The 19,831-nt window shown below is 51.3% G+C and overlaps 1 protein-coding gene across 3 annotated transcripts; it reads left to right on the top strand.

Annotated features, from left to right (window-relative positions):
* The first annotated feature begins 39 nt into the window (after window positions 1-39).
* On the top strand, window positions 40-19,606 carry LOC128917202 (acyl-CoA dehydrogenase family member 11-like). Of its 3 annotated transcripts, none has more exons than XM_054219879.1 (15): window positions 40-459; window positions 3,936-4,168; window positions 4,811-4,910; window positions 5,844-5,961; window positions 6,811-6,953; window positions 7,056-7,205; window positions 7,751-7,845; window positions 8,121-8,220; window positions 9,743-9,883; window positions 10,851-10,943; window positions 11,360-11,467; window positions 16,598-16,769; window positions 17,664-17,730; window positions 18,034-18,209; window positions 18,425-19,604. In XM_054219879.1, the coding sequence occupies exons 1-14, from the start codon at window positions 160-162 to the stop codon at window positions 18,158-18,160; spliced, it is 1,947 nt and encodes a 648-aa protein (XP_054075854.1). In that variant the 5' UTR covers window positions 40-159; the 3' UTR covers window positions 18,161-18,209; window positions 18,425-19,604. The 3 variants fall into 3 exon arrangements, with proteins under 3 accessions (XP_054075854.1, XP_054075853.1, XP_054075852.1); XM_054219878.1 differs by having other exon boundaries at window positions 18,034-18,170; window positions 18,425-19,603; XM_054219877.1 differs by having other exon boundaries at window positions 18,034-19,606.
* The last annotated feature ends 225 nt before the right edge of the window (window positions 19,607-19,831 follow it).

Here is a 19,831-nt window from a genome sequence, read left to right as displayed (position 1 = left end):
CTGGAAACTCCTCCCCGAGGGAGGAGAGAAGGCATTGATTTTTTTTTAAAGAATAACTTCACAACATTAAAACAAAACAGGACTGGTGCTGCTGTGAACCGAGGAAGGGTCCGGAGGTGAGCGCTGTTGGCCTGACACAGTAAAGGGCTTTGCAGGATCATGTTTACCTGTCGCCTGCCTCGGTGGAGATCCAGTGCTACCTGCAAGCCCTGGCAGTCGGGTCGCTTTCTGCCTTGCCTCTGGGAGAGGTGCCAACCGCCAAGTCGCAAAGGAATCAACACGACTGCAGGGCAGGGGCAACAGGTCGGTGCGCAGGAGAAACAAGTATTAGAAGATCTGGAAATGCCCCTTGCAAGGAGAGAAACTGAGAACCTCTTCCAAGAGCAGCCTGAGACTGGGAACCAGTATCTGGAAGATGCTTTGCTTCGGAGTTACCTGAAAACGCACCTCCCTCCCAAGGTCTGGCGTGCATCCTTGTGTTTCTGTGTGTGCACACTACAATTCTGGCTAGGTCACTGTTTAAGACTGTGATTTGAACATTTCTTTGAGCCCTTTTGTGCCTTCAGGCGTTTAACTGGGGGGGATTTATCTGCGTTCTTTAAAACTTGTTTTCTTTTGAATCAGTGCAGGGGTGAAAAATACTGCCAGGGCATAAGCAGAAATAGAAAGGGCTTGGAAGACTCCTGGGACTGGTCTGGGTATTGCAACACGAGTGTTGTTTTGGGATTGTCAGCGTGGGCATTTGTTGTCTGGTCAACCAGAGTAAGAAATTTCAGAGAAAGGGAAAAAAACTAAGGTGCTTGCAAACTCTGCTGTGCTCTTCCACTTCTCTCCCCCCAGGAAAGAGGGGCTTTTAAGGAAATTCCTTTCTGAAGGAGCAGGGCTGCTCTCAGCTTAGCACTCAAGAGGATGTGAAGGCCCTTTGGGCTTTGCTTGTTCTCAGCACAGATTGTTGGCTTTTCTGGGTCGGTTTTTGGACGGGGAAAGCTCTGTACAGATGCAGAGAGGTGGGGGAAGACCCTGAGCTGCGGGTCTCTGTTCTGTGAGGTCCAGTCCTACAGAAACCACTGGGAGGAGGCAGCTTATCTCACTGTCCGTCCTCTGCTGTCACCCCAAGGACCACAACTGTTTCCCACTTTTCAAGGAGCAGGTCTTGTGGAGCAGAGTGTGACCTATCCCGTGAGTTATTCCAGCAGAAGCAATGCCATGACCTGTAAAGCCACCGGGTGAGTACAGGTGCAGAACCTGGCTTTCGGTGACACTCTTACTGCCACTGCTTGCTCTCCAGCGTGGCCTTGCAGACATAGGGTAGTAAGAGCGCGGTGGCAGCGTTGGGAGCTTGCTTTTGCCACAGCCTTCCCAAAAGACGGGAATGAGGCCTCCCTAAGCACCACTGCAGCCTACTTGCCAGAAGAGAAGATAGGGGAAAAGGAGGACGCCTTCGGGCAACCACAAAGATCTTGCTCCGAATCTGCAACTTTGGAAGAAGCATGATTCAGATCTCCAGAAGAATAAAAGGATCAGTGATGTCTTTCACCGAGGCAGAGAGCGGCTCCCCTCTTCTTCCCCAAAGAGACAAAGAGGCTGCAAAATCTACCAGAGACTCAGCAGCATCTCCCTTACGTTTCTGTGCTTGGTCCCAGCGGGGCAGTGTTGCCTCACCGCTGAAAGGGAGAGCCCAGTCTGCTCTCTGCTCCATGCAGCACCTGCCTGTCTGCAGCCTGAGCGGTGGCTCTCCAAACGAACACTTTCCTCTCCAGGAGAGCAGCAACAGATGGAGCTTTGCGTGCCCCACTGAAGCAGGCACCACGCTGGAGGTTGATTCCTGTTGTACAATTCACCTGCGCTCAGTGGTGAACACAAAAATTTTCCTGGAATGGGGCAGAAGATTTCTTTGTTTGAAGGCAATTTCTGGAGAACATAGAAGAAAGCACCTGCTTTTTCTGGGCACCATTGTGGAGAGGTATCTGTTGGTCTCTGATCCCCCCCTGAAAATATGTCCTTTAATATAAAGGACCATCTGCTTGCACTCTTAATGTGCAATAATTTGCACATTTCTAATATATTCATCCCTGGGAAATCAAAGGATTGATTAGGGTGAATGAGGCCACTCGGCAGATACTGCAAATACTGATGTGTTGCGGCTTCAGCCCTGACCCCAGTGGTTTACAGATGCCCCATCCATAGTACGTTTTTTGGAACGCCCGGGCTGCTGTCTGTTACATTCAGCAGTCACAAACGTAGGAGCTCTGATTTTGTTCTTTTTCCTGGGAAATAAACACGTTCACTTGGGCAACATGGTGGTTTGTAAGGCTGCGTGTGGTCAGGGCATGAGCTCGCAGCTAGGCAGTCGGGGTTTGGGGGTTTTTAGAAAATGCGGATGAGATGAGTGCTGTTGTAGATGGGTTCACTGCAGTGCGCTGACCAAGAGTTTGCTAAACTCATATTCTTCCACCCACAAAAACCTCCCAGCTAAACAGTTCAAAGGTTCTTGTGCTTCAGGGATCAGCAAAGTCCACGAACCTTGGATTAGAGGTTATGCCTCTAAAACAACCTTCAAATTGTTGTCAAGATCCGATAAGCATTGGAGGCATACACCCATCCCAGCTGAGCTCCACCGAGAGCAAACAGGAGGGCAGCGTGAGTGACAGGGCTCTCGTGAATGTTTTTGGCTTGTTTTGCGATTTTTTAACGCTATTTCACCATTTACCTGAAGGCAAACCGGCTGGTCTGAGGATGGAGACTTCCAGGGTAGTAAATGGACAGCATGTGTTGGATCCTCATTACGCACGCTGAACGGCAGAGTGATGAAAGAATCAATCATACGGGATGTAGTTTAATGAAAAGTCAATACAAGGTGAAGCAGGGAAAGGGAGAAGCAGTGTTTGTATTTCATCTACAGCAAATTAATGCGTTTTATAATTGCACCATTTTGGGTACAGCAACTACAGGATTCACCTCCATGATTGTTATATTGAGGAAATGAGCATCTCTTGGAGGGGCAGAGAACAGCAAAAAATATTCCTCTGATGAAAGATCAGGTACTTCTGTGACCCCCATTACAGTCCTGGATGTATTTATGCTAACAAGGGTCCACCAGTGCTAGAGGTTGGCTCCACCTGGCCTAATTTTAATCATCTGTAAGTCAGCTTATTTAATTCTAGGCAAGCTCCCTTGGCTTTGGCCACAGACAGTGAACAGCAGTTGCAGAAACAATTCCTGTGGCCTTAAAATAAGTATCTAAGGGGGCTGGAATGAATCACTCCTCTGCGGGTGCTGGTTTCCCTCCATTAACTATGGACAGACTACTCCATCCAGGTCAGCCAAGCCTGGCAGAAACACGGGCATGTAAGTCCTTTTCCAGGGCCATTCAGGAAGCTGGAGGCAGGGTGGGAATTTGAATCTGGAGCCCCTGGGTGCCAGGCTGAAGCTGAAATGATTGTTCCGTCCCTCCTTTTCTAATCTGATAGGCAGGTAACTACTGAGCCCAGTGGAAGTTTTCCTATGCAGATGAAAGCCTTCCAGTTTTGGCAGCTCTTCCCCTGGCATTCTTCTCCAGCAGTAAATCGCAGAGTGGCTGAGGTTGGAAGGACCTCTGGAGATTGTCTCATCCAACTCCCCTGCTCCTGTGCATCTGTGTCATTCTCAGCCCTGACAGAAGAGTGCTTCTGTCTTTTGTAAAATTCAGAGATACTGCCAGAAGTAACTTGAAAAATGATTTGGGGGAAAAAAGAAAGTGTCAGCTGAGCCCAGCTGTGCCAGCAGAGGCTGACAGACGAGCTGTCCTGCTGCATTACAGAACGCATGGCAGGGCCAAGTGGCAAGAGACCACTAGCACCGCAGGACAATATGGTCAGTCCTCTGCCTTTCCAGCGAGGACTGAGGCTCCTTGCCTTCCAGGGGCGTGCTGAAGGGCTGCTCTTGTTGCTTCACAGGTACTGGAGGAGGTGAATCGGGACCTGGAGAGATTTGGAAACCGTCTGCTAACCAAGATCAGACCTCTAGGGTGGCAATGCGAGTTGAACCCCCCTGTGTTTCGGCAGTATGATGCCTGGGGGCAGCGGGTGGATCAGATCGTCACCTGCTCAGCCTGGAGGAAGATGAAAGAGATTGCGGCAGAAGAGGGGCTGATTGCTGAGGCCTATGAGAGAAGATACTCCAACTGGAGGTAACTGGGGGAGAATGGGAATGACTTGGTGCCTTCTTGGTTATTCTTAGCAATGTATATTCAGCATCCTGTAGGACTGAACTTCTTGTTGTGTAATGGGTAACAGATGATGCATGGACAAAAGCACACCTACCGCTGTACTGAACAGCAGTGTCTGTCCGCTGTAATGTTCCACATCGGCAATGATAAGCCGTAACTAATGGCCCACGGTTGATCATAATATTCTTTGATGTCACCTTCCTGATTCTGGGGCCTGGCAGTTCCCCACACTGCTCCAGCTTTACGTGCATTCGTTGTAATGCAGCTAAAGATCTGGGATTTTACTTGCAGTTTCATTGTATTCCAGCCTCTGGAAATAGACCCACATTTCTTATTTTTTAAAACTGCACTTAATGCACACCAGCTGGCAAGCAATGCCTTCCATCCAGCCGTGCACTGGCAGTCCCTCTGGGACTGAGAAACTCTGCTGCTCCTCTTCTCCCTTCCTGCCTGAAACAGTTTTTTGCCCTCTCAGAAATGAGCGGTCTGATTCTCACCTGTTTGGGCTATATTTTCTTCCTCTCTTCCTAGTCAAGATGGTTTATCCTCCTGCTGTTGAACTGCTGTATAACCTGTCTGTTTTCACTCTCTTTTTTTTCCTAGCCGTCTGCATCAGGCTGTCAAACTGTACTTATTTTCAAGCTGCTCTGGAGGTTTCAACTGTCCACTGGCCATGACTGATGGGGCAGCCAAAGTCATTGAGGTATGTGCTCAGCTGGTCCCTGAGGGCACAGCCCGTGTCCTGGCAGCGCTGGTTAGGGACTGGAGCACTGGCCAAGGATGGAGGAGAGCTGATCTTCCATCTGGCTCTGGGCATGGCCCTTCCTTGCTTTGTGACTCAGCTCTGTCTCCCACTGCCTTTCTTCTTTAGCTGCAAAGTCTTTGTGCCCAGGCTTTTCTGTTTACTTACAGCACTGTGTACAGTAAGGCCTTTGCTGCATATGAAGCCTGTGGCACTGCGGGTAGTTGGAAAGGTGTCCCTTATGTTTTTCATATGAGATAGTTTGTTTTCCCGTTCCTTGTGTGGAGTGGCAGATAAATGTATTGGGCCAGATCCATACCTGATGTAAATTAACCAAGTTAGCAAGACTTTCCCAATCTGAAAATTTGACACTGCGTCTTACCGACACCCTTTGCACGATGTCAGTGGCTATGTAGGATGCAGAGAAGAGCTAGCCCTTAAGTAGCTAGCCCTGGGCATTTAAATTCAATGAAAAGAAAAAAAGCATGAGGCAGTTACTTCTTCCCTGCAGCTCTTTGGGTGCTGGTCACATCCAGCTTATATGAATGTACACTGATACCCTGGCACGTGTGCTGTTTTGAAAGCTCTCTCTCCAGATGTCTAGTGGTGCAGAAATCCGAGGGGGGGGAGGGACGCGCAGCACTCTCCTTTGCAACACCAGTCTGCGCCGTCTGTCTGCACCGTGCTCCAGCAGCCGTGTAGGAGCTGGGCAGTTTCACAGGCTCTCAGCAGTACATGCAGACGCACCGCAGTGCAGGACACTCAGAGCCCCGCTCGCCTCCTTGCAGACCGACAGTCCTGAGCCTAGGGTGCACCAGTGTTAATTAAGGCAACTGTCTAATTTAATCTACTGTGTTATGATTATCTAAGTTTCTTTTCCCTCCCCCAAAACAGTTCCTAGGTATTCCTGGATCCCTGAAAAATGCTTTTGACAACCTGACATCTCGTGACCCCAAGAAGTTCTGGACCTCTGGCCAGTGGATGACCGAGCGCAGGGGAGGCTCTGATGTTGGTACGTGTTCTGGGGTGGGAAGCAGCTGCAGCAGCAGCTAGATGTGTTAGCAAGGACTGAGAAAATGAAGTGTGTGGGGAACTTATAAAGCCAGGGAGCTGGTTTAGGAAACTTCAGGGGAAGTCATCCAAATCCTCTACATAGCTCTGCTTTTTAACCAACAAAAGGCCCAACTTCTGTTCACTGACACATGCAGTACGTACGGGCAGGTATAGAGCTGTGTTCCTTGCACAGATAACACACTGAGGTCTAGCTCTATAATTTAAAGCTTGAACAAGACGGTCAGACCCATCCCAGCTGGGACTGAGAAAGCCTTCTTGGTCTTCAACTTGTAGTCCTTGTCTAATGTTAGTACTAGCGTGATGGGCCAGGAAACCTCAGAACTCTGCAGCAGAGCCAGTCACCTCCATCTGATGAAGCTGCAGTTGGTTTCCTGGTGGAACAAGTGAAAGGGTCAGCTGTGGAGTGAAAGCTACGGGGTTGTACACCATTGCAGGACTCCTGATTCCATAGCACCCTTTGTTGCTCTTGGCTGTGGTAGCTTCTAAAGAAACAGAGGCTCTGGATTATACAGCGTGGTGCATTCTGCTTACAAAGCACTGCCATTACCAGCTGGTAGTCTGGAGCAATTGCTGGAAAGGCTTGGAGTTAAACAGAGCATATTTCCTTTCTAGTACTTAACTCTGGCTGCATTTCTTATCCAGGGTCAGTGAAAGAGATTAGCAGCTAATCCATACTCCCTCTTGATAGCAAGAGGTGACTTAAAAGAGCTGCTGCTTAAACCGAAAATCAGCATTGATTGATACAGAAGTTCCTATAAAGCTAAGATGATCTTCTCCTTTCCTGCAGCTAACGGCACCGAGACAGTGGCCAGAAAGCAGCCAGATGGTACATATCGTCTCTATGGTTTTAAATGGTTTACATCGGCTGCTGATTCTGATGTGACACTAACCCTGGCCAGGGTAGCGGATGCTGAAGGACATGTAAAAGAGGTCTGTTTGATGGTGGAACCCGGTGAAGGAGCAGGAACATTCTTTCACTTCATTGTTTCATTGTAATCACATCCTCTTTGCATTCCTTTTCAATGGCCCCAGGGTTCCAGCGGCCTGTCCCTCTTCTTCCTGAAGGTTCGAGATGAGGAAGGGAAGCTGAACAGCATCCAAGTGCAAAGGCTGAAAGACAAGTTGGGCACGCGGCAGATGGCAACAGCAGAGCTGTGGCTGGATGGAGCTAAAGCAGAGCTAGTACGTAAGGTTTCACCTTCCTCTTGGGGCTGGGCTGGCTTGGCACGGCAGTCCACTCCTGGGGGTTTTGGCAGTGGTACCAACTGAAGAAATTCCTCTCTTCCACCTCTGTGGCTGGCTGTTCACTTCGCAGAACGCTTCACCAATGGGGCTGTGTGTGGGGCAGAGCTGAGAAGAGCTCAGGAAAAGACAGGAGGAAAGAAAAAGGAAAAAAAAAAAAGTCATTTTAGGCTGGTCATTTCCCTAGTGCAGTTGCATTGGCCCAGCTGAGGGACAGTTCTGTGTAGCACGCAGGTAGGAACGAGTGGCAGGGACCAGAACTGACCCTGCTGACATGGTCTGCAAAGCCACCTCTCTGCTTATGCGACAGATGTGGCTAAAATGAGACAGCCATATTTTAAAGCAAGCAGATCTATGTGGTGCCTGAGGACAGACAGAGACGGAGTGGACTGCCTATATCTGTCTGTCGACACAACTTAGCTACACATCAGCTTCCAAGACTGTGTGAAAGGCTTCCATCAGCCTTTGTTCCTTGATGCTTTCAGATCTCTGCAGAGGGTCGTGGCGTGGCCTCCATCTCTAACATGCTGAACATAACTCGGATCCACAATGTCATTGGTGCAGTGGCTTCCATGAGAAGGTGAAGGCAGCATGGATCCCCCCAGAGCTGAAGGAGAAGCTTACCAGGACAAGGGGACTTTGCAGTGCTCAGCATTGCAGCCGATTGACATCTAATGCCTTTGCAGGCACAGGTCTGGCAGCCAGCGGTGCTGGAGAAGGTTGGCCTGTGGGTGGGTGACCTAGGCTGGTGTGCTACAGCTTAGCAGGGTTCTTCCAGTGGGGGTGGCTGGAAGGGAAAGCTCAGAAGTGGAAGGTGGCTGGTCTAACTGCTTTCCCTGGCCGTATTCTCTCTAGGATGATCAGTCTGAGCAGGGAGTACGCCTGTAGGCGGGTTGCCTTTGGGAAGCTCCTCAAGGACCATCCCCTACACATGCAGACGATAGCCCGGATGGAGGTAAGGGTTTTGGGAGCCAAGCTGAATCTGTTGGCAAAGAAAGAGGGTAGACATCCTCAGCTGCTAATGAGCAGAGCCAGCCTGCCTCTGTGTGCAACAGTCAGAGGTAGAAGTTGTTCTAAGCACGCAGTTCTCTTCCTCCCACCCATCCAGCCACTACTTCTTTTCTTAAGCAGTGTAGCACCAACACTTGCCCTTGGGCTGCAACAGGTGCACGCACATTTTTAAAACGGTATTTAAAAATCTTCTTGCAAGGTGGGGGAGAGGGAAAGTGGTCATCTGTCAAACGTAACCTGAAGCTCCAGCATCTCTTAGCCTCTGGCCAGAACTCCACTTCTGAAAGAAAGGCCAGATCCAATATAGTCCCACAGCACGTCATTATGCACCGGGGGTACAGAGCTCCATATCCTCACGCTTCCTGAATCACACGCCTTGCCAGGGAAGTAAGTTGCTCAGCAAGAAATGTGTGAAATACCTTGCAGATCCTGGTGCTCAGAGGTTGACCATCAGATGTGCGGTCTCATATCCCTTACCCTTGGAAAGGACGTGGATTTGTGACCTGGATGCCTGATGGGAGCTTTGATAAGGCTCCGAGTAGGCCTGATGAAATGGCATCGCCCCTTTCCTCACACTAGATTGCAGTGTCCCAGAGAGGCAGCTCCACACTGCCACATTTCATGCTATGGATGACAGGATGCCCATGAGCCAGCAATGGGCCCTTGTGGCCAAGAAGCCAATGGCATCCTGGGGGGCATCAAGAAGAGCGTGGCCAGCAGGTGGAGGGAAGTCATCCTCCCCCTCTGCTCTGCCCTGGGGAGGCCACATCTGGAGTGCTGGGTCCAGTTCTGCGCTCCCCGGTTCAAGAAGGACAGGGAACTGCTGGAGAGGGGACAGCAAAGGGCTACAACGATGATTACGGGACAGGAACACCTCTCTTATGAAGAAAGGCTGAGGGATTTGTGTCTTTTTAGTCTGGAAAAAAGATGACTGAGGGGGGATCTTATCAACGCTTATAAATACTTCAAGGGTGGGTGTCTGGAGGATGGGGCCAGGCTCTTCTCAGTGGTGCCCGGGGACAGGACAAGGGGTAACGGGCACAAACTTGACCATAGGAAGTTCCATCTCAACATGAGGAGGAACTTCTTTGCTGTGAGGGTGGCAGAGCCCTGGCGCAGGCTGCCCAGAGAGGTGGGGGAGTCTCCGTCTCTGGAGACATTCCAACCCCGCCTGGATGCGTTCCTGTGCCACCTGCTGTGGGTGACCCTGCTCTGGCAGGGGTTGGACTGGGTGATCTCCAGAGGGCCCTTCCAACCCCTGCCATTCGGTGATTCTATGTGCCTTAGCTGGTCGGTGGTCTTTGTCTCTGAAGCTTTGGGTCTATATGGGCAGGGGTGGCATTTTGCCCAGGTCCGAGTATTGCGCATCCCTTCGAGATAGCCTCGTGGCACCTCAGCAGACCAGGCTGGAATCAGCCTGAGTCAAAGATCCTCGTCAGTGAAGCTCCCCACTTCTCTGCTTGCAGGTACAGACACGAGGGGCGTTTCTTCTGCTTATGGAGATCGTTCGGCTGCTTGGACTTGCAGAAACCAACATGGCGAGTGAGCAAGACCAGCTTCTCTTGAGGCTGCTGATACCAGTTGCCAAACTGTACACTGGGAAGCAGGTATGGAACAACTAGTTTGATTAGCCCAGAGTGGGGCTGTGTAGCACACTAGCAACCACAGAGCTGGAAAGGGGAGTGATTAACGGAGCGATTAACACAGCCAACGCCAAGGGCAGCAATGACCTTGAGCTTCAGGGCCTGCAGCAATTATTGCTTTGCCCCGAGGCTGGAGCTTGTGGGTAGGAGATTTGTCCCTTTGCTCTCAAGGCCACAGATGAGCTGTGTGATCAGAACAGACAGAGCCTGTGAAGTACTGCATGTGCCACAGAGGAATGCTGCTCCAGCTGCTCCAAGACCAAGGTGGGGCACTGAGCCACAGGCAATATCTTTTCCCTAGTTAGGAATAAATAGAAGAGAAGGTGTTAATAGCTTAGCATTAGCCTTAGCTTCAGGGGTCTGTCCCTCTTCTGATTGTCTTGAGCTTAAATACACAGAAGCTCACACACCTCCTGGACTCTCCCGGACCATAGAATCTGCATAGAATCTTCATGGTTGGAAAGGAGCTTTGAGATCATCAAGTCCAACCATACACACACAAAAAACCCCCTACAATCTCTGCCACTAGAGCATGCCCTGAAGTGCCAAATCTACATGTTTCTTAAATACCTCTAGGGATGGTGACTCAACCCCCTCCCTGGGGAGGCGGTACTGACCAGAGACATGTAGTACCATGTACCAAGCAAACCGCGGGTTTATCATTACCTAGAGAGGACTGTATTGACACAGACTCTCCCTGCATCTCCTCCCAAGGTCCGAGTGCTCCTGCAGGTCCTCTCTCAGTGTTACTCGGTCTTCATTCCCTGAGCTGCTCCTCCTGCATATGATGAGCAACCTGCCTCAGCAAATACAGCCTCGGTGGGATCCAGTCAGTCCCCTCCCAGCAGGAGCTGCTGTGTGATGTTTGAGGTTTCTGGCAGCTTTTTCCCCTTGTACAATGTGGATCATGTCAGCTCTCTGCATTTTGCAGGCTTCTGCTGTTGTTGTTGAGGCAATGGAGAGTTTTGGAGGACAAGGTTACATGGAGGACACCGGCTTGCCAGTCATACTCCGCGATGCTCTGGTAAGAAGGAAGCAGGAGAAGCGGAAGAAGCTCCTGTGTGTCCCCTAGTCCCCTGCACAGTACTTTGTGGTTGCCTGCTAAAGACAAACTCAAAAAACCCCATAGTCCTCCCCAGACCCGCTCCAGGCGTGGCAGGTCTTTCCTGGCTGCCTTCCTGCTGAGCCCAGTCATCACCAGGGAGGGACAGGATTTGTTCCTGGCGCTGGGGTTGTCTCCTAGCTCAGTAATGGAGCTGGCCTCCTAGCTCTCTCACCACTGCTCCTTTCCACTGGTGGTGAGGCAAGACATCTCTGGAGATTTCCTTGATAGCCCTTAGCTCTGCCCCATGTCTTTGGATCCTCACTGTTCCCCTTCCTTTATTGCAGTTGCTCCAAAAGGCTCCTTCATGCTCTTCCACCGTCTCTTCTACCCCACAGGTACTCTCCATATGGGAGGGAACAACAAATATCCTGTCACTCGATGTCCTGCGATCCCTCACCAAGAGTCAAGGAGAGGTCATGGCTGTGTTCGTCTCCACAGTGCAGGTGAGCCCACATCAAAAGCACCCGACAGCCTGATTTGCCCACCTTGGCAGAGTCTTATTTGGTGTTTATACTTCAGGCTGAGACTGGTAGGGAATACGACCAAATTGAAAGCTTTCAGAAGTATTGAAAGTATTCCGAAGGTGTCTCACAATTCTGCTCTTTAAATAGCACTTACAAAAGCAGAATGCAGGCAGTGCTCATTTTGGGATCCTCATGTGCTGCAAAAAATGCAGATACTTTCATTTCAGCAGTGAAGAGCTTTGCATTGTCAGAGGTCCTCCTGACAGGTACCAATATAAGTATATTTTTAATGTGCGAGAGTCACCTTCCTGAATCCAAAATAATTTTGTGGGTTCGTTTCTTAACTGGAAAAACACCACAAGACTGCTGAATATTAAACCTTCACTAGGGCTACCTACTGCATTATGACTTTCTATTTTTATTATTACTGAGGAGATGGAAAGAGCCAAAGGAATTCCATTGCAGCCTCTTTAGATTTGCCGTTCTCTGGCTTTACCTACAGGCGGCTCTGTTAAAGGTGCTCAGATGACAGGCAGTCATGGAGAGTTCAAAGCAGCTCAGGATTTCATGAAGGTAAATGAGCGTCAGCTGGCTTGATGTGTCCCACAAAGGGAGACAGGAACCAGCCTGAAAGGCACGATCAGCATATCAGAGGGTATTCTCTCAGAGATTAGATTATTGATCCAGATGGAACAATCCAGATTACATTAGCCCAGATAGAGCGAGGGAACCCTGGGCATCTGGAGTGCTGGAGTTGACTGTGCGTCGCCGTCACTTTCTCATCCAGACCCCCTAAGGAAGGAAAGGTCTGGGTCACTGCACTCCCTGCAGCATTGACCACTGGATAGGTCTTTCAAAAACAGGAGCAAGAGCCTGACTCCTCCTCACCAGTGCCTGCAATTGGCGACTTCTGCTACATTTCAAACCCCCAGCTCAGCTGTATTCTGTACAGAGCACCTCTCTGACCTCCAGAGACGAGTGTCTTCTTACCATCCTCTCAGATGACTTTTGATAAAGGAAAAATACCTGTTTGACTGCCAAACAAGAAACCCAGATCTGCTCATAAGCAGGACTGAGCACACCTGCTAATTAAAAAGCCAGTTGGTCCAGCTGTTGATCAGAAGCAGCGTAGTCTGACACTGAATGTAATGGAGTGGAGAAGGAGCGGAGCGGGTGGCAGGCTCTAAAATAACCGGGAAAGAAGCTGGCCTCCAGACTTACACTTAGGCTAATTTAAATGAATACCCCACAAATGTGCCACGCTGCAGTCCTCCAGGCTCCTCACTGGTGCAGCTGAGAGGGCCCCTCCAGCTTCCGAACAACTGAATCATCCGAGGAGCATTACAGAACACTGCAGTGTGATTCAGAGCAGGTACCTGCACAGCAGTAACACCAGCTATCAGGATTTATTAATTAACAAGCTCATCATTGCTCTTGCATTCCCACAAATCACGCTGTATATGAGACAGGAGGGTGAACAAGTGAGCACTGACTTTAAAAGGTCTCCAAATTCCCGTAAGTGCTATTGCATTTGCCGTTCCTGTCACACGGGGGCTGCCTCCATGCCCCCGCAGCGTGGCAGTGGAATGGCTGGAACGGGCTGGGCTGGGAGAGCAGTGTTGATGCACCGGTGCTGGATGTGAGAGATCATGCTCAGCAAATTTCTCCTGGGCATGTCTGAAAGCTTTTCCCTTATGCCTTCGGTATCCCGGCACTGGAAGGGCAGACTGGGAGGTATTTCTGCAGAGTGCCTCCGTGGCATCGGGCAGGAATGTGCCGACTTCCTACACCAAAATCAGGGTTTCACTCACGGGTTCTAAACAACCTCTTTTTGACCTCCAGGTGTCCAAATTCTTTTGGTTTCTGGGAGCCTGGCTCATTTGGAAACATCCTTCCCATTCCCATCTAGTGAGGAAATCATTTAGCCCTTCATAAAGGGCTTTTTACTGCTCCAATCCATTTCCTTTTTTATTGATGCACACAAAACTCGTACAATCGATTTTATGTTGGTCCATCAAGGTTCTCGGTCTGCGGGATTTGTGCCCAATGACAGGCTGGCTTTGGAGAAAGTGGCATTAGTTCTTTGCTGGCACAGCAAAGCACTTTGTTCTCTGAAGGTCACATCTCAGGGTAACTTCCCCCCCGACCCCACTGCCACCCAGTTTCGCTTTTATCCTGTGTCAGTTGCCTCTGTCGATGGTGGGACACCTACCGCTCCTGGTGCTGTCATCCAGGAGCAGGAACCCAATGTCATAATTATCCTCAGGAAAGGGGAAACCCAGAGAACTTCCTCATCCTTGCACAGTGTGATTATGAGAAGCCGAATTCACGCAGGCAGGTTTGTTACAAACCAGCCTGGCCAGAGGTAATTAGTCTGCAAAGTCTCAGGAGAACACATGGGGAGAAGAGCAAGGGTGAGAGACAGTCCTGGATCCCAGCGCAGCCGTGCTGGGAGTTCAGCTGGATACTGCACCGCGGCACTCGTTTCATGTTATACTAAAAATTTATTAGCTGGAATTTTGGGCCAGAGCATTGGGTGTACTTTAGAATTCAATTACAATCTGAAAAGTGACTCTAAAATGGCACCGGGGAATTACTTGATGATTGCATTTTAGTCACTTCAGATTAAATTTGGTCACATCGCAGCACAGTGGTGTCTCTGAACGCCAGCCCTGCAAGCGTCTCGCAGAGCTCGGAATCAGCCGGCTCACGCATCGGGAACGACTGCGTGGGGCTGAAACTCCAGCTGTATAAATCGGCCGTACAATCTAGGACACGTGATAGTGTTTTCAAGTCCTTTTCAGACCATAACCACAATTCTAACACAGCAGGAAATAAATCTAGGTTATTAAAGTGAGACTACACGTTTGCTGGAAGCATTAATATGAGACGTGTGCTTCTAGCCCTTTTTCGGATGTTCTTCCTGTTGCTGTAGTTTTAAATGCTCGCGACTAATATTTTGAGTCAAAACCATTCTGACAATCTTGCTTGGTAGCTCGTGAGAGCAGACAAATGAGCGGCATCTTAAAATGCCTCAGTAAAAACCGAAGGAATCGGAAATATTGGAGCTCTAAAGCTCTTCTGCTCTCTGGCGATTTCAGCCGGACAAGAACGGTGCAATGGGCAGAGCGCTGCCGTGTGCGTGGCTCCCCCCCCGCCCCACAAGTTATACCCTACAGGAGCAGATCAACACGCAGGAGAGGAAACAGGAGCCTCCGCTCCCCGCAGCAGCGCTCCAGCCTCTCGCTCGCAAATGCAGGGGAGGATGTTGGAAAAACCCAGCTTGATCTTTCGGAAGATTCAGTGCTTTTGGTTAGGAAAAGAACGAGTGTCATCCGAAAAAAAATAAAAAGTGTAAATTATTGGAGAGCAAAGAAAATACGATGTCTTTCCCCCCCACACACCCCCCCCCAAGGTTAAAATGATGTTTTTATATCCCTGGTGGGTACTGCCCAGCTCTTTAAGCCTTAAAAGCCAGGCAGCGTAGGACGCGGCTGGTGGTACCCTGGCCGTTAGCGCGAGGCTGCGGACGGAAGCGCAGATGTCGTCCCGGTGCTTGGCCTGTGCGATGCTGGCGTCCGCCCAAGCTGCTGGGAATATGTTTATGCCTTTGGGGTCTTTGATCCTCGTTAGCAACAAGCTCCGAGCCACTTTTAAAACCTCTTATTAGCATTCTGTGGGCTTGGAGGGCTCTTTGGACTTTATCTTGGCACTAGACCGAACCGCTTTAATGACGATGTTTTTGTATTTGTACAGCATATGCTGTGAGTATTTATGTACGGCTTTGCCTGGAGCACAGAATAGCATCCATTGAGGATTGTGTTTTTCTTGTATTACTCGTCAGAAAACACAGGGCAGTGGTGAGGCAGGAGGCGTCACGCGCAGACCCACTGCAGAAAACAAAACTGGGTTCAGCTTGTGCAGCCGGGGAGTCCCGCTGTGCAAACGAGCCGCCTTTTCGCCTGCTAGCAAGAGGAACTGCGTGATCGCTTCAGCACTGAACGCCTCAAAACCATAAAAAATTAGTTCTGCGCAGCAGATCCTTACAGGCTTTAGCTTCATAAATAACCTGCAAATGAGACTAATTAACGAAAAGCGCCTCCTACCACCTGCTACGCTACTTACATGTGTAACGGTTCCTTTGTGCGGTTCTGTCCGAGGCAATCCTTTAGTTCTACCGCAGAGACGGGTTTGAATAGTGTGAAGATGTCCCGGCAGCACGCGGGGCTGCCGGGCTGAGCCGGAGCGCTGGGGCTGCGGGGGGGGGACGCGGGGGCTGGAGGTCGGTGAGGGCTGCGGGGGTGAGAGCCGGGCGCTTCTCCGCCTGGGTGACTTCAGGGGGACCGCGCTGGCCCCCCAGCCTGGCAGCTCCCTGCGGAAGGCACGCTCTCCTCCTTCCATCCCTCCTCCGAGGGAATAACACGGGAAACACAGATTAAAGGCCGGCCTCTGCCGGTTGCACCCAGGCAGCCGTGGGCATGCCACGTCAAAAGAGCAATTATTTTAGACTCTGGGCAGAGCGTCGCTTGTGCTTTCACAAGATATTTGGGACACTGGAGGAACAGCAGCTTAGCTCAACCAGGGGGAGCTTTTAGGTGCTGCTTTTAGGCACCTGAGGTCCATCAGAAGACAGCCACTCTGGTCCCGGGGCCTGTCCCCCTGACACCACTTGCAGAGAAAAGTTCTTTTAAATCTGAATTTTCCTGCCCGGACAGAGCTCCGGCACCTGAATGGAAGTGAAAATATAAGAACAGGGGAGGTCACATCTAATTATTACCTGATAATAGGTATGCAATTAGAGAGAACCGGGGATGTGAACTGGTCCCCGGGTGCGGCTGGGAAGCCAGCACGGAAATGGCAACGCGCTGGGTCTGGCTGACAGGAATTCTCCGTCCTGAAGGCAAGGCTGCGAGTTTCCTTCTGGCCACGTCCCCTTTCCTGCCGCTGCCGTGCTCTGGCCGCTCCACCTACGGCAGCGGGAGTTACAGCCACCTTGATTGAAACTTTTTGTTAGTCGTTGCTGGGTGTGCTCGCTCGGGATCTCACCAGCCCCGTTTCCTCGCAGAAGGTAAATACGCTGTCGTTTTTCCTGTGATTGTTTCTTTGCAGAAAAAGCTGGAGCGGGCTTCGAGCACGGTGAGACTGGAACCCGCCGTGAAGCGAATGCGGGATGCCGTCAGCAGCCTCACACGGTTCATGCGAGCAGCTGGTTCAAAGGGAGCACTGACCATGGAGCTAGCAGCAAGAGACTTCTCCTACAGCCTAGCGAGGATCTACACAGGTAGTGGGAAAGACAGGAACGATGGATTTCAAGCTAGGAAAGGGCTAGGAATCGGTCCTAGAATGGCCTGGTTTCACACCTTCTGGGTAAAGGGTAGAGTTGTAAAGGAAGCTTGGTCCCTACCTTCATAGAATCACCGAATGGTTTGGGTTGGAAGGGACCTTAAAGCCCACCCAGTGCCACCCCCTGCCCTGGGCAGGGACACCTCCCACCAGCCCAGGTTGCTCCAAGCCCCGGCCAACCTGGCCTTGAACCCCTCCAGGGATGGGGCAGCCACAGCTTCTCTGGGCAACCTGCGCCAGGGGCTCACCCCCCTCATAGCAAAGAATTGCTTCCTCACATCTCATCTCAATCTCCCCTCTTCCAGTGTAAAACCATTCCCTGTGATCCTGTGGCTCCCCTCCCTGCTCCAGAGTCCCTCCCCAGCTTTCCTGGAGCCCCTTTAGGGACTGGAAGGGGCTCCAAGGTCTCCCCGGAGCCTTCTCTTCTCCAGGCTGAACCCCCCCAGCTCTCTCAGCCTGTCCTCCCAGCAGAGGGGCTCCAGCCCTCCCAGCAGCTCCGGGGCCTCCTCTGGCCCCGCTCCAACAGCTCCGTGTCCTTCTGCTGTTGGTGCCCCAGCGCTGGAGGCAGCACTGCAGGGGGGTCTCACAGAGCGGAGCAGAGGGGCAGAATCCCCCCCCTCGCCCTGCTGCCCACACTGCTGGGGATGCAGCCCGGGCTGCGGGGGGTTTCTGGGCTGCCAGCGCGCGTTGCCGGGGCGTGTGGAGCTTCTTTTGAGCTGAGGCATCTCAAACCGGCAAGTGCTGTTGAGAAGTAGCCACCACCCACTTCCCATGAGCCCTTGCTCCCTAAAATCTGGAGCCCAGAACACTGATGTCTCCTACTCTTCCACAGGAGCTCTTTTAATTGAACATGCAGCTCGGCCTGATGCTTCCTCCACAGACATCGCTGCTGCTCAAAGGTAGGTGAAAACCTCCTCTAGCCCTGACTGTTTGCGACGATTTCTTGCGCAGTGCAGCAGGCTTTGCTCTGCCTCTCCCGGCCATCTGACCCCCTGCCGTGGCGAGACCCAAACTTCGTCTCGTCACAGATGGAGACAAACGGCGTGCGGGGTTGGTTGCTGTCAACATCATGGCTTTTCCCTGCCAAGGGGAACCTCCGTTCCAGCAGCGACGAGGGGCATCCAAACCGGGCAGACCTCACGTTGAAATCAGCCCCGTCTGCGTAACGGGGCTCGGACAAACCGTTTGCGTTCCCTGCTCAGGTGGTGCCACCAGGAGCTGTGCCCTGCGGCCACGGAGCTGGAGAACAGCAGCTACGAGGCGGAGGAAGCGCTCCAGGACAGCGCGCTGGTGTACGAGGGCAGCCCTGCCCGCGGCAGCAGGCTCTGACCCACCAGAGGTAACTGGGAACTCCAGCTGCTCCCCGGGGAAACAGGAGGTTGGTTGCAATCCAAAAAAATCCCCAAATCCTCAGAGCGCCGCGAATTCCAGGTGTGGTGGGGACGTACCACCAGGGGCCTGGCCAAATCCTTCTGGAGTTATCGCCAGCTGCTCCCATCCGGAATCCACCGCTCCTTTGCTGCGTTCCCGGCTCAGGCAGGCGCAGCCACCGCCATTCAGTCCGAGACGCTGAAATGTTGTACTGTGTTTTAGGCAAAGAGCGAACGATCAAATGTGGTGAATGACTTCAAGCAGCAGCTCTTCAAGTGCCAGCTGGTGTTCTTTTTAAAGAAAAGCAACCAAAATCCAACTGCGAATGAGCCGAAGCTGATTAAATACAGAGAAACACCCTTTTTCCCTGTTCGCCATCTTGCTTTCCAGTGCTACACACGCTCTTCCACCCTGGCACCTGCCAGGGCTGGGCTCTTCTTCCAGGGCAGCCTCTAACCCCACCGCGGCCGCGAGGACGCTACATCCCTTCATACCGACAACCCCCACGGGAGGTGCTGGGCTGGGCTCAGGACCCTCCAACTCAGCGTTTGGTCTCGGCAGCTCGTTGGGTGAAAAAACAGCTTTGGAACCCAAAGTTTCCATTTTCCTGGTCTTACCCAGCCAAGGCTGTCGCTGCGCACAGCAGTCGTCAGCTTAGTCTAGCTCGTGCTTTTCATGTTTCCTGTTACGTTCTACCTTGCCCCAAACAAGCTTTGCTTTTATTTTAACTTAACCTGGAGTAGAGGCTTTCCCTCCGCACGCATCGTTGGGCGCCTCGTCCCTGCTGCCGCCGCTAAACCCAGCTCCCCCGTCAGCCGAAATGGGCGAGGAAAACGTTCTTGCCCCGCTGCATTTCAAACACGGGGTGCAGGAATTTGGTATTTGCGGCTCCATAAATGGTCAGCGTCGACATCAACACCGCAGAGCTGTTCTGTAGCAGCTGTGGGGGGGAGGTAACTTCAATCGCAGCGTTCAAATTGCATCAAAACTCTACAAGTTGGTACCAAAATTAAAGAAAAAATTCGTTTTCTTAGTTTTTCTTCAGAAAAAAAAAAAAAAAGGTTTTCTTATTCCCCGGGACCTCCCGAAAGCTGATTCATTCCCTGTGTGCGTGCCCCAAGGATTCTGCAATTCCTGCTGACATAAATCCTGATGTAAATTTGAGATTGAAATCCAGTAACGCTCCACCAAAGCAAACACCCGAAGATTGATTGCGTGCGTCTCCTCGCGCTCAGCCCGTCCATCTGCCTGCTCGGTATTACCCCGATGACTTAAAAGGTTTTAATTAAAAAGTTGCTAATAACAGAAGTAAAACAATAATAGAGTCAGAAGATGTGACTGGGTTTAGCCAGACCCGGCACCGAAGGGCTTCCCGCTGCAGCGTCCCTTCTTTGTGCTCGTAGGTGAATAAATCCTATTCGGGTTTGGAAAATCTCCTCCATCACTGCAGCTGTTTGGTGTCAAGGGTCTTCCAGGTGTCAGTACTGGGACCGCTGCTGTTTAACGTCTTTGTCGGTGACATGGACAGTGGGATGGAGGGCACCCCCAGCAAGTTTGCCACTGACACCAAGCTGTGTGGCACGGTGACGCACCTGAGGGATGGGATGCCATCCAGAGGGACCCGGACGG

The sequence above is a fragment of the Rissa tridactyla genome, chromosome 13 (assembly GCF_028500815.1).
Source record: "Rissa tridactyla isolate bRisTri1 chromosome 13, bRisTri1.patW.cur.20221130, whole genome shotgun sequence".
NCBI classification, from domain to species: Eukaryota; Metazoa; Chordata; class Aves; order Charadriiformes; family Laridae; genus Rissa; species Rissa tridactyla.
The sequence above is the reverse complement of the archived record's forward strand: the minus strand, read 5'-3'. Positions and strand labels throughout refer to the sequence as shown.